Source organism: Danio aesculapii, chromosome 1, assembly GCF_903798145.1.
Source record: "Danio aesculapii chromosome 1, fDanAes4.1, whole genome shotgun sequence".
Classification (NCBI taxonomy): domain Eukaryota; kingdom Metazoa; phylum Chordata; class Actinopteri; order Cypriniformes; family Danionidae; genus Danio; species Danio aesculapii.
In genome coordinates this window covers 26643676-26663735 of record NC_079435.1, presented here as the reverse complement: position 1 = coordinate 26663735, position 20060 = coordinate 26643676, and the positions used below count along the sequence as shown (strand labels likewise).

At 33.7% G+C, this 20060-nt stretch overlaps 1 protein-coding gene across 2 annotated transcripts in view; it reads left to right on the top strand.

The window, feature by feature from the left end:
* Positions 1-20060, top strand: part of epha6 (eph receptor A6) — a 248440-nt gene that overhangs the window by 31206 nt on the left and 197174 nt on the right. For both annotated transcript variants that reach the window (XM_056458117.1, XM_056458109.1), the window contains exon 2: positions 157-221. In XM_056458117.1, the coding sequence (XP_056314092.1) occupies positions 157-221 (65 nt within the window). The remainder of the gene's footprint in view (positions 1-156; positions 222-20060) is intronic.

The window sequence follows — 20060 nt, the reverse complement described above, 5'->3', positions numbered from 1 at the left end:
CCTGGTTACAGGCCTGGAGATAGAGAGGCAGTGTAAGAGTCAAGGTTTAAATATTAAGATAAAAACATTAGAGATTTTAAATTCAGATGTTTCTAGGTGTTTTAATGCACACGTTCCTTATTTGTGACGCTATTTGTCATCTTTTTTTCTCTTTAGTGGTTCTTTTGGACACAACTGCTGTGCTGGGAGAGCTGAGCTGGAAGACCTACCCAATAAATGGGGTAAGTAATGTTTGCCATTGGATCTTACACCTAATGTGCAGTATGTACGGTACATAGGATACCGCAGTTAAGAAAATGAATTCATATAATTTCCTTTGAATGAATTGTTCATTCTAAGAATATTTATCCCAGGTCAATCCAACCCACACAATTTTATGTGGAAAAAAAATAACAAGTTAGTTATAATCAAATGCATTTAAAGCAGGTCGCTGAGACGGCACTAGTGATCCAGAATGTATGCAGAGTGTTTCTTAAAGGGTAATTATTAACACAGGTCCTAATAATTCAATTTCACCTCCTTTCATTCCTGTGAACACCATCGAGAGAATTTCCAAGACATTAAAACCAGTCAAAAGGCTAGAAGCAATTTGAATGAAGCAACCAAGTGTGATCCCACAGCCCAGAAGAGCTTCTAATAGAAGAGCTGCTATTATTAAATCAATTCCATGAAAGAGAACGGCGTGGAGTATGTCCGATCACTGCCCTTTTTCTAAAGCTGACTATAAATGCCTATCCTGGGGCCTCATGTATTAACGTTTACAGAGATTTCATCCTCTGGAAAAATAGAGACTGACTGTATATGATACTAAATGGGTATTACTGATAACACCTGTGTCTGGAAGAGTTTGTACAGAATGTAACCCTACATTTAAACTTTAATTCTAATTAAATTGAACCCTTTTTGATGGGTATGATCGCATGTGATCACATTTAGTATGTCAACTTCAAATCTGCTTTTCCGCTTAGGGTTGAGTCGATAGATGATACCATCATCCATCACCAGTGGCCGATAAACATCCTAATGCTGAGCCGGCATCGCGATCCTCCGCCCCGCCCCCGTCGCATCGGCAACCCGCTCACACACGGCCCCGTTTACACTAATACGTCTTAGTTTTAAAACTGTTTTTAGAACGAAAACGATCCACATCCACACTGGTGTTTCACCTAGCATTTAAAAAAAAAAGCCTTCCTTCCACACTATACTGCTGAAAAACCTTATCACATGACCACACACTGTCACGCTGCAGCATATGTGCGCATCTGAGCTCCAGGAGTCAGCGGGTGCTTTGAGCACAAAACCCCAGAGAGCAGTGCACGTCAGATCGTTTAACTTGGATGTACCGCTGGATCACGTCTCACTATAGTTAAATGTGATATTTAATAAATCTTGTCTCAATCTAATGACTCTTCTGTCTTTTGAATCTATCAGGTAACGTGTCACAGTATCAGTACACTGCTTTAATCTTTCGCTTTCAAGCTTGTACTTAGTAATTTAAGAGAAAACCTTAGATAATTTTGGTTTGTTCCTGTTGGTTGTGCACTTTTTTTACCAACCAAGTTTGTTGATGCCATTATTAAGACACAAATCACAAAATGTCTGTTCATGCCAGAGTCCGACGGAAAAAGTGATTGACAGGTGGTAGTTTGTGTGTAACAGCTTTATTTATTTATGATTTGGTTATGAGTAAAACAAAGACCATGCGGGTCAGGTAGTTAAAACAGTAGGCTACAAATAATTAATTAGTTCTGAATTAATTAATTATTCATAAATAATTAATTCACTGCCGCCTACGACAATGATGCCATGGTCCATCGTGATGTTTCATATTAGACATCGTACGATGCCAGATTGCTCGACATTGCTCAACCCTATTCCTGCTATGGCTGGGACTGAGCCAGAAAAAGATGTGCCATAAATGACAATTTATCAGTTGTCAAACATTCATTCATACATTCATTTTCTTTTCGGCTTTGTCCCTTTATTAATCTGGGGTTGCCACAGCGGAATGAACCGCCAACTTATCCAGAATATGTTTTACGCAGCAGATGCACTTCCAGCTGCAACCTATCACCAAGAAACATCTATACACTCATTCACACTCATACACTACGGACAATTTAGCTTTTCCAATTCACCTGTACTGCATATTTTTGGACTTGTGGGGGAAACCGAAGCACCCGGAGGAAACCCACACCAACACGGGGAGAACTTGCAAACTCCACACAGAAATGCCAACTGAACCGGCAGTTTTTTTAAGTTTCAAACTTTTAAATACACATCACTAGCACAACGCAACATTGATGGTTTGTAACATACATGTTAATGTTCAGAGTTGCGTGTTGAACACCACAGTAACGTGTTACTGTATTCTAATTACATTTTTGGGGAATGCAGTAATGTAGCAAATTATATTTTAAATTTGTGTAATTTGATTATAGCTACTAAGTTAATGTAATTGCATTACTTAAGTTACAAATATAGTTTTTAGAAGAAAAAAATGCTTCTTTTAAATCACGTTTTCGGTTGCAACGTCAGTTAATAGCAAGCGCTTTTTTCATCTTTTTTTATTTGCTGGAGAACTCAAGCTGAAATGGCTGCTGAAGAGAGTGGCTGCTTTTACAAGTGCAAACACAGACATTATTTTTATTTCAATAAGCATAAAAAACAAACACACGCACACACACAGACAAGCGTGAGAATTGAGAGCACACACATGCACACTTCCACACACACACATGGAGTACTTATTGCTTCCAGTGTCCAGCGGGGTATCGAAAATTCTACATGTCGAATACAAGTCGAACTCCCTAAATATTTGGCCACAACTGCCCTAAATTATCTATTTAATTAATTCAGTAAATTATTAAAAATGATGCATAAATCACATGCAGAGGAACTTAAATATAGAAGGTTAAAAGTTAATTTCCTTGGCATGGGTAATCACAGCTGTGCTGATATACAGCCAAATTGCCCTGATACTCATGTGGTATTGCATTTATGCAACAGTTCAGTCACACTAGTGTGTGAACTGAGCAAAAGCCTTATTCGAAAACACCACGTACTTTAACTAGTAACTAGATGTGTTCTGCCTCTACTTCATAACACGTCCATGAATTCACAGACTATAACCCCATAATTGCAGAGTCAAAGCAAAAGTTATATATGCATTTTTTTATGTTTGCATTTTTTAAGAGAAACAAATAGACTGAGAGAACTGTATGTTACTGTCATTTCTGCATTAATCCGCTTGTTAAGTGTGACATCACACAAAGCAGCTTCCGACTTCCATCGCTGTATCAAACTGTATGAGGAGGCTCCACAAATGGTAATAATAAACTTTTACAAAGCGATGTAATACTTTCGAAAATCAAATCACGATGGCTATATATATATATATATATATATATATATAATAAAAAAAATTCGAATAAAAATTATATTCCAAATTTTGAATAAAAATTAGCAAATGTGCACAAAAAAAGGTGGTTTTGGACTTATGCAAAAAAAAAGGGTTACAATGAATAAAGGAAGAGGGAAAATCAGTTTTGAATAAACTGTGCTATGCTATGCCACGTCTTTTAGAATTCTGAACATTATTTTCTATGAGGGCACACACACTAGCACAGACATTCGCTGTCTGTTTGCTTTACTTAACAACTTATATGATGTAAATACTCACCTTCCTTGCCGCAGTGAACATTACCTTCACACAATCAGCTGTCTTCATTATACTTCGCTTTTTTACTGTTGGTTACTAGGTTACCAATACTAGAGTGAGCTACTCCAACAACTTTGTAATTTTTCTTCTTTCTTTGATAAGATATAAATCCTCTGAAGAATCAGATAATTCATCCTCAGATAAATCTCATCTTAAAATAGTTAGCAATCTTTATCTTTCAATATAAAAGTCTAGTTTAGAACAGACTCATATGATTCATTTGATGCTGGAACAATGGTGGATCATAAACTGTCAGCCATCACTACAAACTTTAAATACTTTTGTAGTATGTTTAGACCAATGCGACATGATGACACGATACTATTCTTTTAGCTTTAGACTGAATAACTGAAGCCATATGGTTTGTTTTAAAGATTTTATTTTGAATTTTTTGGACTTTGTCTAGAGGATAAGAGAGCTCTCAGATTTCATCTAAAATATCTTAATTTGTTTTACGAAGATAAATGAATGAAGGGTTTTAAAATGTCGATGGTGAGTAATTATTAAACAATTTTTTTTAAAATATAGTTTAAGGAATTTAAAATAATTGTTTACTTTAAATTCACCCTTAAAAGGGTGTGTACTCTTGGTTTAGAGCCTTTATAGTGATCACAATGCCAAAATGTTAGTAAAAAGTTCATACACACATTTAAATGACAATTTTGTGCGCATATAATGCTTGTACTACTGCTACTACTAGACTTGAGTCTCCCCTTTAGCTGACTGGAAGTTGGGTAGTGGTGTGGTTTTTATTTATTTATTTTTGAGGGTGTGTAAAATGACCTATAGCCCATAAAATGATTTCCCAATGGAGCCGCAGTGCACATCTTCATATTAGTTCTGCTCTTACACAGGTGCCCATGATGTCAAAGCAAGCAAGTTCATCTCGACAGTAAACACCACTTGGGATTTTCTTTCTTTTTTTTGTGCAGTAAGAGGCTGGTACACACCAGCGATCAAATCAATAATTCATACTATAATATCCTGGGCCACATAGTGTACCTCTCCTATTAGTATTTACCACAATGTCTTTTCCTGGTTCTTTCTGTTAGGTCAGGGAATGTCATGTTAATCAAAGCCTTTTTCGTTATTCTCCCGGAGCCAGATGGAACACACCTTTCCCAGTCTGGGGAGATTTTACCCGCCATTTAATTTGTTTTCTTGCAGTCTGAGACCAGCGTGTGTGTTTTGTTTACTCTGGCACAGACATATCCTATGGGGCTCCTGTCTCTCTGCCTCTGTCCTTCTACCTTTTCTGTTTGCAGGAACAGGTTTGTTTGTGTTCTTCCATTGTTGCGTCTGCTATTCTCCCGACTCCACTCCTCCGTAAGCTCCTCTGATTCTCAGCTGTAATTACTAAATGTGTCATAAACCTGGTGTGCTTGTGTAGTCTATGCATATTTCTACCTTGAGGAAGCATTGTATGATCATGTTTACCCTAATACATAGTCCAGTGAAACAGAGGAAGACAAAGAAAAACTCTAGATGTCTTAAATGAAATGTTTATAAATATTATATTATATTATATTATATTATATTATATTATATTATATTATATTATATTATATTATATTATATTATATTATATTATATTATACATTCATTTTCTTTTCGGCTTGGTCACTTTATTAATCTGGGGTCGCCACAGCAGAATGAACCACCAACTATAGATATTTACATTTATTTTTATTTATTTTTTATTTTTTTATTTATTTAAAAACATTTTTTTAAGGTCTGGTTATGCTTATATAGACTGCATTTGCTTTTTATTGCACTATTAAAAGTTACTCTTTTAAGCTACTTGCAATATAATAATGTAATATTGATATATAGGTGTAGTTTATTCATGTAGTGACGAAGCTGAATTTGTTGCAGTTAATTCTCTAATCTTTAGTGACACATTAACTTAAATATTAGAAATCATTGCTGATTTGATGCCTAAAATATGCATTTCTTATTAGCAGTGTTAAAAATGGTTGCAGCTTGGCTTATTCATTCATTCATTCATTCATTCGTTTGTTTGTTTGTTTGTTTATTTGTAAATATTTTGTTTATTTATACATTTTACTAGATTTCTTTTAATATTAGAACATTTAAAATAATATACTTTTTAAAATATAAATGTTCATAAACATTTTTGCTTATGCTCTTGATAAATTAAATCCACAAATTTACAGTAGATAAACAAACTAAAATAATACTTTGTACTGTATATAATATAAATAATATACAGTCAGGTCCATAAATAGTTGGACATCGACAAAATTCTAACATGTTTGGCTCTACACTCCAACACAACGGATTTTAAATGAAATGAAGATGCGCTTTAACTACAGACGGTCAGCTTTTAGGCTATTTTTCAGCCTAAAGATGGCTCGCTTGACTGATAGTGACAGATCTTTTAATCTCATCTTGAGAGTTGACAGTAACAGATTCCAAATGCAAATAACACACTTGAAATGAACTCTGGACCTTTTATGTGCTCATTGTAATTGGGATAATGAGGGAATAACACACACCTGGCCATGAAACAGCTTTTACTTTTGGACCCTTAACAAGTGGGAGGCACATATGCAAATTGTTGTAATTCCTACAGCGTTCACCTGATTTGGATGTAAACTTGTTAGTTTCATTTCAAATCCATTGTTTTGGTGTAAAGAGCAAAAATGATAGAATTGTGTCGATGTCCAGATATTTTTGGACCTAAATGTATTTTTTGCCAAAAATAAAAGGTCAAAAACGCTAATTTCTTTTAACAGAAACAGTAATTCTTTTGCTATATGAATTTAGGATTAATCAATTTTTTTTTTTTAAAGAAACTGCAGGCCATTGACTACTCATTTACTGTGGCCCAGGTACTGCTGTCCTTTTCAAGATAAAAAAGCTGTGACAGTCATCAAAGATGGTCAATTCATAGTAAATGGGCGTAATTAAAAAACAGTCAGCATAGTTACATTGCTGTAGTTACGACACAAAGGCTTCTGTGTCAATCAAAGAGTGATTAATGATCTCTTAACACTCTCTCATTCCCTGTCGGCCATTTGAAAGGTTGACCTTTTCTAAAAAGGCCTGTCCGTCTCTTTTCAAAGGGAGCACAGCACCAGGACGTGAATGATTAATACATGCTGTTTTAGGAGAAGTTCGTGTCAAGATGAGACAGAAAGCTACACTTTTGAGTGTTAATTTCTTATCGGTAATGGGACTTTGGGTGACCTTCAGTAGGACAGATCTGGTATTTAGTGACAGATCACAACAAAACCTGGACCCCGATTATTGAAGCTCAGCTGGTATACGTTTTATATTAGCAAGTTCAACAGGAGTTCCCAGTGGAGTTCAAGGGCGTACTGTGATTTTACTTTGTGAGACATATAACATCGAAATGATAAATTACAGGATTGCATATAATAAAGCTAAAGTACATTGAGTCTCATTGACTTTTTTTTTTGTAAAATGTGTGTATGGCAGCTGCACGGTGGCACAGTAGGTAGTGCTGTTGCCTCACAGCAAAAAGGTCGCTGGCTCGAGCCTCGGCTGGGTCAGTTGGCATTTCTGTGTGGAGTTTGCATGTTCTCCCCGTCTTGGCATAGGTTTCCTCAGGGTGCTCCGGTTTCCCCCACAAGTCCAAAGACATGTATAGGTGAATTGGGTAAGCTAAATTGACCATGGTGTGTGAGTGTGAATGAGAGTGTATGGATGTTTCCCAGAGATGGGTTGCAGCTGGAAGGGCATCCGCTGCATTAAAAAAAAAAAAAACATATGCTAGATAAGTTGGTGGTTCATTCCGCTGTGGTGACCCCAGATTAGTAAAGGGACTAAACTGAAAAGAAAATAAATGAATGAATGAATGAATGAATGAATGTGTGTATGGACATATGCTGAGCACATAATTTCAATGAGCCTGTGTAAGCAAAAAAATATTCAAAGCACACATGTGAGCTGCTGTAATATCTCACTATGTGTGTATGCAAGTTTAACAATAACTATAACTAGTGATCTGTAATTACAAAAGGGCAGGTGTACAGTAAATGCCCTCAAAACACATTTGAGATGGATATAAATCTGATTACTCAAACCCCTTCAGGAGGTGGTCGCGGACACAATCTGGATAAAACTGGACAAGTCTAAGGCTATGTCTACATAAATCCAGAATTTTTTTTTGTCTAAAAACGCTCAATGTCAACACTATAATTTTCAGTTATTTTCATCATCCACACTAAAATGACTGAAAACACTTTCGTTAAGTACTGCGCATGAACGTAAGACTCTCTTACCTGCATCATATCTGCCTGGCATTTAATTACTTCTCTTTGAAACTTTGTAGCAAAATGTTGCTTCTGTCGTCTGCTTCTTCTGCTGAACAATAGCCCAGTAAATGTCTGTCCTTTGAGGCAATATGGAGCATGGACCATGCGCCGTGGCGCAAACCATATTTTTTCCTTCCTTAAAATGGCAAAAGTGGAATTGGACATGCCCTTAATGCTTTTGTGCCAAGCGTTTTAGTCTTTACACCTACACTTAGTGTGGACAGAAGGCCAAAATGGAGAGAAAAATATGCATTTTTAAATGAAAATGTATTAATGTGGACATCGCCTAAATGTGTCTGGTTTTTGAAACAACATATGTAACTTTTTACATCTAATAAAATAAAATGAATAAAATAAATAAATAAAAGAGCTCATTATACGGCTCAGCCATTTGCTAATATGCATCATCATATTATTTATCGGTCATTATTGTTAAATGTCTCCCTGGACCACAAAACCATTCATTCATTTTATTTTCGGCTTAGTCTCTTTATTAATCATGCACTCATCCAGCATAAGTTTTACGCAGCAGATGCCCTTCCAACCGCAACCCAACACTGAGAAACACCCATACACTCTTGCACACACATACACTACGGCTAATTTAGCTTATTCAATTCACCTATACCACGTCTTTGGACTTGTGTGGGAAACCAAAGCACCAGAAGGGAAACACACGCGAACACGGGGAGAACATGCAAACTCCAGACAGAAATGCCAACTGACCCAGCCGAGGCTCGAACCAGCGACCTTCTTGCTGTGAGGTGATTGTGCTACCCACTGCGCCACCGTGTGGCCCCAATGTGTCATATGTGTCAATTTTTTTAAATGTTTGATCAGCAGAAATCTGCAAAAATAAGCTTTACGTTGATGTATATTTGGTTATGATATGAGAGAGCTGAGAAAACTTATATACTGAGAAAATCATTCATTCATTTTCATTTCGGCTTAGTCCCTTTTATTAATCTGGTGTCGCCAAAGCGGAATGAACCGCCAACTTATCCAGCATATGTTTTACGCAGCGGATGCCCTTCCAGCTGCAACCCATCTCTGGGAAACATCCATACACACTCATTCACACTCATACACTACGGACAAATTAGCCTACTCATTTCACCTGCACCGCATGTCTTTGGACTGTGGGGGAAACCGGAGCACCTGGAGGAAACTCACATGAAGGCAGGGAGAACATGCAAATTACTAATCAATAATTGAGTTTTGATATATTTACAGTACAGTAAATCTTAATGGGCCACAATATTTGCTTAATATTCTATTAACTTTTTGCATAAAAGAATAATTGATCATTTTGATTTTGTGGTTGAGGATCATAAATTATAAATTAATAAACAAATAAAATGTGGATTATTATATAGAAAGATTATTAATAGATTAGTAGCATTGTTACATTTGCATATAGCAGAAATGTATTGATCAGAATCATAACTGTTTAGCAGAGACACATTTATGTGGCCAAATGTACAAAAGAATCAGATAGATGATCAGAGAAAACACAAGAAAAGACAGGTGTAAACAGGCCCTTTGTCTATTTTCCCTTAAAATTACTTATTCTCTTTAAAAAAAAAATATATATATATAAACTCCTAAAAAAATAAATGAATAATGTGTGCAAGTTTTTTGAAGTACTATTTGCAAGTTCATGCCTCCACTCTCATACTGTAGCAGATCTCACATGGTCTCCATCTGGAACAGACTGTACTCCGCTGATTCCAATCCATATAACACATGTTAACGGCACAGTACTAATCTGATAATCTAACACCAGCATGCGCTCTCTCAGATATCTGTGGCTGATTCTGAGGTTATTGATTGAGTTCAGAAAGTGTTACTTCTAATTCGCAGCGAAATCCAGAACTCCCATTGCTTTAGAGGACCTTTTGTTTCCATCATTGCACCTGACACCAAACACAAAGCGTGATTTTTAACTCACCCACATCCTGCGAAAATCTCTTTTAACACAAGCAAGTTCCCCTTCTGTTCTGCTCTGCCTTTGCTATTTCAAGCTGCAGCTATTTCACATTCGCCGTTCTGATGTGCTCTACACAAATCTCCATTTTTCGTGATGTGATTTACAGACGTGATTTTTAGCAAGGAATGTACAGCAAGTACAAGTATTGGTGGGATTGGAATGAGTTGAATCTTTTCAGTATATTTTCTTTGAGACATCATGCTATTAAAGAGGTGTGCCAGCAGTTAAAATCTTTGAAAGGTTGTTAACGTGATGCAGAAATCAGATAAATGCGCTGTAGGGGTTTGAGTTTGTGCAGACTGAAGTGAGCGGTGTGTAATTTATGAACTAGCTTGACTGAATAGACTTTATTTGTACTGACATATAATCTCCATCACTGATTAAATGGGTGTCCTACAGTGTACTTGAAAAACATTTATAGATCTACCTACGAATTTATGGGTGTTAATAAAAAAAAATGTTTTTTTATTAATCAGCTTTATTATTCACACGCACAAAAACACACACACATACACAAGAAAACACGGACCATGCATATATATATATATACATTATATATATTCAGCAATTTTTTACAGTGTATATAGTACACATAGTACTTGAAATAGGTATTGCATTACTGGATTAAAACAAACGCAAGCGCAGGTTGCCAGATCCAGGACCAAAAGGAACAAGTCTGACGATCATGTTCTAAATAAAAGCAACGGCACGCGATATGAGTTTTTGTCCCAACCAACACCTGAAATTTATTTTTTAGAAACGGCTTCTATTTCTTGCAGCTGAACAACAGGATAAACTGCCAATGATCACATCAGGTACTGTTGTGCCCCTCTCCTCTACGTCATTGCTGATTTATATCAAAGCTCGTACATAAAGATGCGCTTTAATTCATGTCGAACGCTGATGATACCTGTTACTTCAGCTATTTTTCTTGTATGATGAGTGTTTTCATCCCTCCAGATCGACTGGTTTGTTCCGAAACTGAGTAAAATTGTTACAATGTTGCTTACCGTACGGTTCACTTTTAAAATGCAGTGTTTTAAAATGAACCAAACTTAATATTCATACGCGAGTAGACTAAACATGTCATTCGTTGAAAAGAGTTACAAGGTTTATTTTCTGCGATTCTGCTTATAGCTGTCATATATGCATAATATTTAATTTACCATTTTGAGCTGTTATGTCATATTTACGGTGCAACACAGACACTTTCTGTTTAAAATTACTGTGCTTTTATCACTATAAGAAGGTTACAGAACAATTGTGAGGGCAAAACTGTCAAAATGATGGACATAATTTACCGAACGTGACCTAATATCTGATATCTATGACAAACATCATGTCTAAAAAATCTGCTTTTTAGATTTTTTTAATTATTTTTTAAAAGCTGCATCATTAATGACATTTATCACGATAGCTGTGCATCAGGTGAGGACTTAACACACTTGAACATGTTCTTCACTTAAAGTTATTTCAGTTAATTTATATCAGCCCAATATCCAGTTTATGCAAAAACTTTATTAAAGAACAAAGTGAACTAACTGACTTTTTTTAATTAAATGGATAGTTCACCCAAAATGAAATTTATATATAAAATATATATATTATTATTATTTTATTTATTTATTTTTTTTTTACTGTTGAAAACAAAAGATTCTTTGAAGAAAGCTGAAAACCTGTAACCACTGACTTAGTAGGAAAAACAAATATAGAAGTCAATGGTTACAGGTTTCCAGTTTGCTTTAAAATATTTTATTTTGTGTTCAACAAAAGAAAGTCAAACATGTTTGGAACAAGTGAAGGCTGAGTAAATGATGACAATTTTCAGTTTTGGGTAAATTATCCCTTCAACACTATAATAATTTCTCCCCCTTCTTCTGAAATTCAAAGTCTGCCACAGGTTTCCTGGAGTAGGGCCATATTAGAAGTGTTTTTACTGTATAAAATACATTACGCATTTGGAGAGTCCCTGTAAACCATGTATGACTTTTTGGTCAGTTCCCCTTCTTAAGGATTGCTCATTAAAATACTGTAGCTGTCAGGTGGAAAAACCAACATATCTTTTTTGAGCTTATTTTTATTTTATTTTTTTATTAAAAGCATATGAACAAATTTAAAGAAAAAAATAAAGGAATAGTTCAACCAAAAAACAAAGATTTACTAAACATTTACTCCACCTCAGCTGGTTTCAAGTTTCTTTTGCTTTTCTGAACACAAATATAGATATTTTGAATATCAAGTTTTAGTTTGAAACCAATAGTCATTGACATCCATAGAAAAATAATATTTCATCTATTTTTAATATAGTATATATAGAAAAAAATATATATTACTGGTTTCCAACAAGCCAACATTGTTTATGATGACAATTAGTTATTATTATTATTATTATTATTATTATTATTATTATTATTATTATTATTATTATTATTACAAATGTAATAATGAACTGTTATTTTGAATGTATTTACTGTTGTTACATTATAAATATTATGTAATAACATTGTAACTACATTGTTGTAACATTGTTATAACATTTCAATTAGATCTATGATAGCATTGTAAATGTGTTTTTGTATATTCCATGTACAGTATGTACAGTTATGGCAAACATTTTATTTGTATGTAATGACATTGTAATTACATTATTCTAACATTGTAATTACATTAGATTAGATTAGATTAGATTCAACTTTATTGTCATTACACATGTACAAGTACAAGGCAACGAAATGCAGTTTAGGTCTAACCAGCAGTGCAATAGCAGCAAGTGCAGGATACAGGTATAAGTTATAAAGTGCAGTTATAGAAAAACTATGGTGATATTTACAGGTGGATGTGCTATGAACATTATATACAGGTTGTATTAGCTATGAACAGATTTACAATAAATGAATATATGTACAGGATACTATTAATAGCAGAAGTGTGCAAATAGATAAACATAATTACAAATGTCCATGTGCTGTGGGTATGTCCAGTTCAAGTAAATGAATCAGTGCAATGAATATGTGCAAACTTTAAATGTGCAAATGTTAAATAGTGCAGTGATTGTGAGGAGTATAAGTTAGAGGAGTGTGGGGGGTGTATTGGGGGGGGGCAAAAGAGTCAGTGAGGGGCAGAGTTTAAAAGGGAGACAGCTCTGGGGAAAAAGCTGTTTCTCAGTCTGCTGGTTTTTGTCCGGGGGAGCCTGAAGCGCCTGCCGGAAGGCAGGAGAGAAAACAGTCTGTGAGCAGGGTGAGAGGTGTCCTTAAGAATACTGCGTGCTCGGCGCAGACAGTGTTTCCTCTGGATGTCCTCTATAGCTGGCAGTGTAGTCCCTGTGATGCGTTGGGCAGTTTTCACCACCCGCTGCAGTGCCTTACGCTCAGCAACAGAGCAGCTTCCATACCAGACTGTGACGCAGTTGGTCAGGATGCTTTCTATTGTGCAGCGGTAGAAGTTCACCAAGACGGCTGATGAAAGCTGGTTCTTCTTAAGTTGCCTCAAGAAGAATAGGCGCTGGTGAGCCTTCTTGACCAGGCTGGAGGTGTTGGTGGTCCAGGAAAGGTCCTTAGAGATGTAGGTCCCCAGGAACTTGAAGGATGAGACAGGCTCAACGGCCATCCCATTAATGTAATCTAATCTAAGATGTAATGCGTAATTACAAACATTTATCTTGTGTGCAGTTACTGTTGCATTGTAATTACTATGTCATTACATTGTAATTACATCTAAGATAATATTTATAAACGTAAATGTTTCTTTGTATATTGCATGTACAGTATTTGGTTATTTAACAAATTTATTTACTATGTCATTACATTGTAATTAAATCAAGATAATATTTATAAACTTAAATGTTTCTTTGTATTGTAATTACAGTTATAACATTATAATTACGTCTCTTATAGTAATGTAAATGTTTTTTGTATATTTCATGTATGTGTTTATTATAGTTATATACACAGTACACGTAATATGTAAAACTTTTTTCTTGGATCTCATTACATTGTAATTACATTATGATTACATTTAATTGCATCCAATATTTACAAACGTGTTTGTAAATTTCATGTACAGTGTGTATTTATAGTTACATACGTAAATATGCACAGTACACACATGTAATATGTAATTACGAACTGTAATATTGATTTAAATATTGATAATATTTGTAATGTAATATTGAATGTAATATTGATTTGTCATTACATTGTAATTACAATGTCATTACATTGTAATTACATTGTAGTTACATCCAGGATAATATTTATAAAAGGAAATGTTCCTTTCTATATTACATGTACTGTATAAGTGTATTCATAGTTAATTGCGTAAATATACAAAATACACGTGTAATGTACTTACAACCTATTATCTTCAATTTAATTAATGTGTTGATATATTGCAATTACTTTGTACAGACTTTTATTTTGGATGTAATTAATATTTCTTTACATTATAGTTACTATGTAATAACATTGTAAATACATTGTTATAACTTTGGAATTACTTTGTCATAACTTTAAGTACGTTGTGTACATTATTTGTGAATCATAGTTAAGTACATATACACAGGAGGCATATAATATGTAACAAAAAACTTTTTTCTTGGATTTAATATACTATGCCATTACATTGTAAATACTTTATTACATTGTAATTACATCCAAGATTTACAAACTGTATGTAGTGTTTTTTTAGTTATATACTTAAATATGCACAGTACACATGTATGTAATTTGTAATTACAAACCTTTAACTTGATTGAATGTAATTGCATTGCTATTACATTGTAATTACATCCCAGATAATATTTATCAATGTTTATTTGTATATTTCATGTACAATGTGTATTTAGTTATGCTGTAGTTACATCTAAGATTATATATATATATATATATATATATATATATATATATATATATATATATATATATATATATATATATATATATATATATATATATATGTGTGTGTGTAAATGTTTCTTTGTTTATGTCATATACAGTATTTGTGTATTTATACTTAAATATATGCAGTACATACATTATTAACAACTTTTATTATGGATGTATTTACCATGTCATTACATTATATTTATTATGTAATGACATTGTAATTACATTGTTATGACATTGTGATTACATTGTTATTGCATTGTAAGTACATCTAAGATAGTATTGTAAATGTTTTTGTATATTTCATGTACAGTATAAATTATAGTTATATACATAAATAGAAACAGAACACATGTAATATTTAATTAAAAACTTTTATCTTGGATGTAGTTACTACGTTGTTGCATTGTAGTTACAATATCATTATATTTTAATTGCATTGTAGTTACATCTAAGATAATATTCATAAATGGAAACATTTCTTTGAATATTGCATGTACAGTATTTGTTTATTTATAGCTGTATATGTAAATATACACAGTGCACATGAAATTACAAACTTTTATCTTGTGTGCAATTACATTCGTGAGTCGTTACATTGTATATACTATGCCATTAAAACTGCAATTTCATTCCTATTGCATTGTAATTACATCCAAGATAATATTTATGAACATTTGTTTCTTTGTATATTTCAAGTACAAAATTAGTGTATTTATATGTAAATATACGCAAGACATACGTAAACTTTTATTTAGAATGTATCGACATAGTAATTACTCTGTTGTAACATTGTAATTACATCTGAGACATAGTATGTCATTACAAACTTTTATCTTGTGTGCAATTACTGTGTTGTTACATTTTAATTACTATGTCATTACATTGTAATTAGATTGTAGTTATATCCACGATAATATATTTATAAATGTAAATGCTTTTTTGTATATTGCATGCACAGTATTTGGTTATTTATAGGTGTATGCATATACACAGTAAAGCGACTAAGCCTAAAAAGAAAATGAATAAATGAACATATACACAGTACACATGTAATTAAAAACTTATTTACCATGTCATTACATTGTAATTACATTGCTTCTGCATTATAATTACGCCCAAGATAATATTTATAGACTTAAATGTTTCTTTGTATATTTCTTGTACAACATTTGTGTATTTATATGTAAATATATGCAGTACATATGTAATTGCAAACTTCTATTTTGGATGTATTTGCTATGTAATAACACTGTAATTACATTGTTATATTATTGTAATTAAATGTAATAACAGCAATTACATTGTTTTAATATTGTAACTACAATGTAATAACATTACTCACCTTAAAATTATAAGGTAAGAAGTCGTTTACATTTTAAGACTTTTTTAAGAAAAAAAAGGTTTTATGTACAAAGTCAAACTCTAGCTTGGCTTTATAAGGTTATTTCTGTGAGCCAATCAGCATTCCGAATACATGCACGAAAACATGCACTTTAAATTTTATATTATTCCATTAGGGCAAATACTTAATTTAATTCATGAGGCATATAATTCAATTAATAAAATTCAATAACTTATATAAAGTATATAATTAATATTAATTACATAAAATTAACAGCTGCAAATTTAAGAGAATTATGATCTTTAACATTTAGAGTACATTTAGGGTCTCTGTCATGTTAATATATGAAAGAGAACTGTTACACGCATATTGCTTGTTAAATGGAATGCAAAAACTTTGAAGCTCAATATCTCAAAATCATTTAGAATGCAGATAGAAGCTTATAATTCTAAGGCAACTTTGTATGCACAAGAAAAGAAACCAAAAACATATCTGTCAACCCTCCTGTTTTTCACCCATATCTTTTTGAAGGGTGGCAATAAACATTAAAGAGCTGATCCTCCCTATACGCAACCCATATTGCCGAACCATCAGGGGATGCCCCTCGCTCTTAAATGTCTGTTCTGTGCTTTCATTTTATTTAGGCATTAAAACACTTTTAAATAAAAATGGCAGGATTCCCTTCCTTTCCATCACAGTCACCGTTGTACCCACTGAATCGAGTAAGAAATCGTCTGTGGTGAACGCCTGATCAAAAGCTATGATACCTTGTTGTGTGGTTAATCAGAGCTGCGTTAGCTTCTTGTAGCCAGGAGGCTAACGGTAGAGGTATGATTATGCTAGTACATAAGCTAACTGGGCTAACTAAACATTATAAATAGATAAATGCTCAGTTTCATAACTCATGCATGACTTTAATTTTATTTATTTTATTTTATTTAATTTTAGTATATGAAAGAGTCAATATTTGCTTATAAATTCTATTTTAATGGGGAATGAAATGGAAATTAAAACACTTTTTACAATATATAAATTAATCCCTTTTTTTCACTTCCCAATGTTGACAGGTATGGTCCAGGAGCATGTCAAGGACAACAAACATAAAGATCCAAGTTCAATTTAATAAGATAAGTTGTACAGGCAGGCAATGGTCAATACTGGAGCAAAACAGGAACATACAGGTCATTCAAATAGTCATTAATCAGGCAATAAAAAGACAAGGCTTATGACAAAAACATGGCAAGCGAAACAAAGAGCTAGAAACTCTTGCTACAACAAACAGCGATAGCAAACAAAGACTCAGCAATGAACTGGTGTATCAGTTGTGTGTAAGTAGTCTGAATGATCAGCGATAACAAGTTTAAGCTGTGTCATCAGTGGTAATCGGAAACTGGTGTGTGTGAAATGGCATGATGTTATTTGTAGTTCAATAATGTGACATGTAGTTCACCAGCGATCTTCCAGGAATGGATTTTTGGTGATCTTGACATATATATTTTTTTATATATGTATAATTGTTTTGAGAACTATCCCTTTAAGAACTTTGACAATGTAGTGTTTAATAGTTTAAAAAAATGCAGCACATGTTTTTATTATTTGTAAACTGTAGTGTACAGGATTAATTGTTTAAGGTTTTTTTTGTTATATGCACATACATATACTAATACATACACTAACATACATACATTTAAACAACATTAACTTGGCACCAGCTCTGTGTTCTCTTTTTTTCTGTTGCTTTCCATCCCTCTTTTTTTATCTTCCAGCTCTCTCCAAGCTGTAATGCTGTGCCCTATATCTGTTTTCAAGCTTGTGAGAGCTTTGTTTTCATAAGTCGCCTGATTGGAGGTGAGCATGAGAACCAGGTCTGAGTGCAATACATCACCATCAGCCTGCGCTTTACAGGCAGTGACAAATAGCTGTTGGTTCTCATTTACATGCCGGTCGGCCTTGACACATGTTGTGTCCCACGTTTGCTCTCAAGAATAGCAGAGATGTTTTTTAGGTAAAAGAATACATTAAACAATTTGTTTGATTTGAGCTAAATGCAAGTGAACAGAATTGCACCACTTTCACTTTGAGCAAAAACCTACATCTTCAATTTCAAAACATTTCAACCAGTTGCTAAATGAATATTAAATTCCAATACGCCTTCTATTTTATGTAAATAAGTCTCATTTAAGATTGTGTTTTTTCCACAAAGTATTTCCACTATTAATGCATTTGCATAACTCCTGAATCAAACTGAATGCTCAAACAATGCACAGCTATTAAGAAATTTTTCTATTGTTTTGTTTATCTTTAGAGGAAACTTTGGCTCAATCCCAATTCTATTTTATAACCCATGCCTACTTCTATCTTTGTGCCTTCCCCTTGGCTCTTGAAACTCAGGCCCTGTTTACACTAATACAATTGAATTTTAAAAGGACGTTTTAGAATAAAAACGATCCACGTCCACACTAGCGTTTCTGAAAAGTTCTCCGTCCACACTACACCTATGAAAACGCACATCACATAACCACACTCACTCACTCATTTCATCTCACTATAGTTGTGTTGTTAAATGTTATATTTAACTCATATTCTGATGACTCTTTGGTTTTTAGAATCTATTACTTGTTCTCAGGTAACCTGTTTTATCTGAGGGCAAAGATAAGTTAATATATTAATGTAACCACGAACATTGATTCTGCACACATGACTGATTGCTTGCCTTTATTTTATATTTTATATAAACTTATTGTACATTATACTTTTATAATGGCCATTATTGATTATTAAAACTGAGATTCAGCAGAAGAGACAGGGTTTGCTTCATATTTTTTGGAGAAAATGTCTTATAAATAGGTAACTACATAACACCCTAATATTTTTGGTGTTTGTTAAGTTGTTTATACCAAAATGAAAACAGGCAGTTCCTTATATAATGTTTTAATTTTATTGTTAAGATAAATTAAGATTAAGATAAGATAAAACAAAGTAGCCAGTGTGATGCAAATTATGTTATAAAGTGTTGTCAGTAAAGTAATGTTATAAAGTATAAAGTAAATAAATGTTCCCTTTGAAGATTTACCCGATGTGTCCTCAAGAGTTTGTTTTCCATATCAAACATGCGAAGTCTGAACTTAGGGAAAGGATGTAAGACTGAACTTTGTGTACTTAATATTGAGGAAAAAGCCCCAATCAGATAGGTGAATGTCTGCAGCCATGCCTCAGTTTTCAGATGTCTGTTTTCCCCCATCCACACTAACATTAAGCAGCAGCGTTTTAAAACCAAAATGGCCTCTTCACCTTTTTTAAAACTCTTCGTTTTCAGGGCTCAAAAACTCTGGGGTAGTGTGGATAGAAGGCGTAACTGTCGCAAAACTTAAAACTTGCCTTAAAACTAAAAAGGATTATTGTAAATAGGACTAGAGTGTGAAGCGTTAGTCATGGAAAATTTGCAAGAAATGAGACACCATACACATGTACAACACATCATATGTTGTTATTGCCTCATCAAACTTTGCAACTCATCAAAAACACCTTGGAATTCTTAGCATGCTTCACGCATGTGAGCAGACTTGACAAATCATCTGTAGGTGACACTTTTTCCCTCTCTATATGCACCATAAGCACCTTATACTTGGAAAATAGTATGTAATTTGAAGTGTGCTCCTTGATGGTGAGTGGGCTTGACATACCACCTGTAGGACACATTCTCTCTTCTACACTATGCTCACAGAGAAATAAATAAATAAATAAATAAATACAATAACAATCAGTAAATAAAATAAAAACCTTAGGCGGCACTGTGGCTCAGTAGTTAGCACTGTCG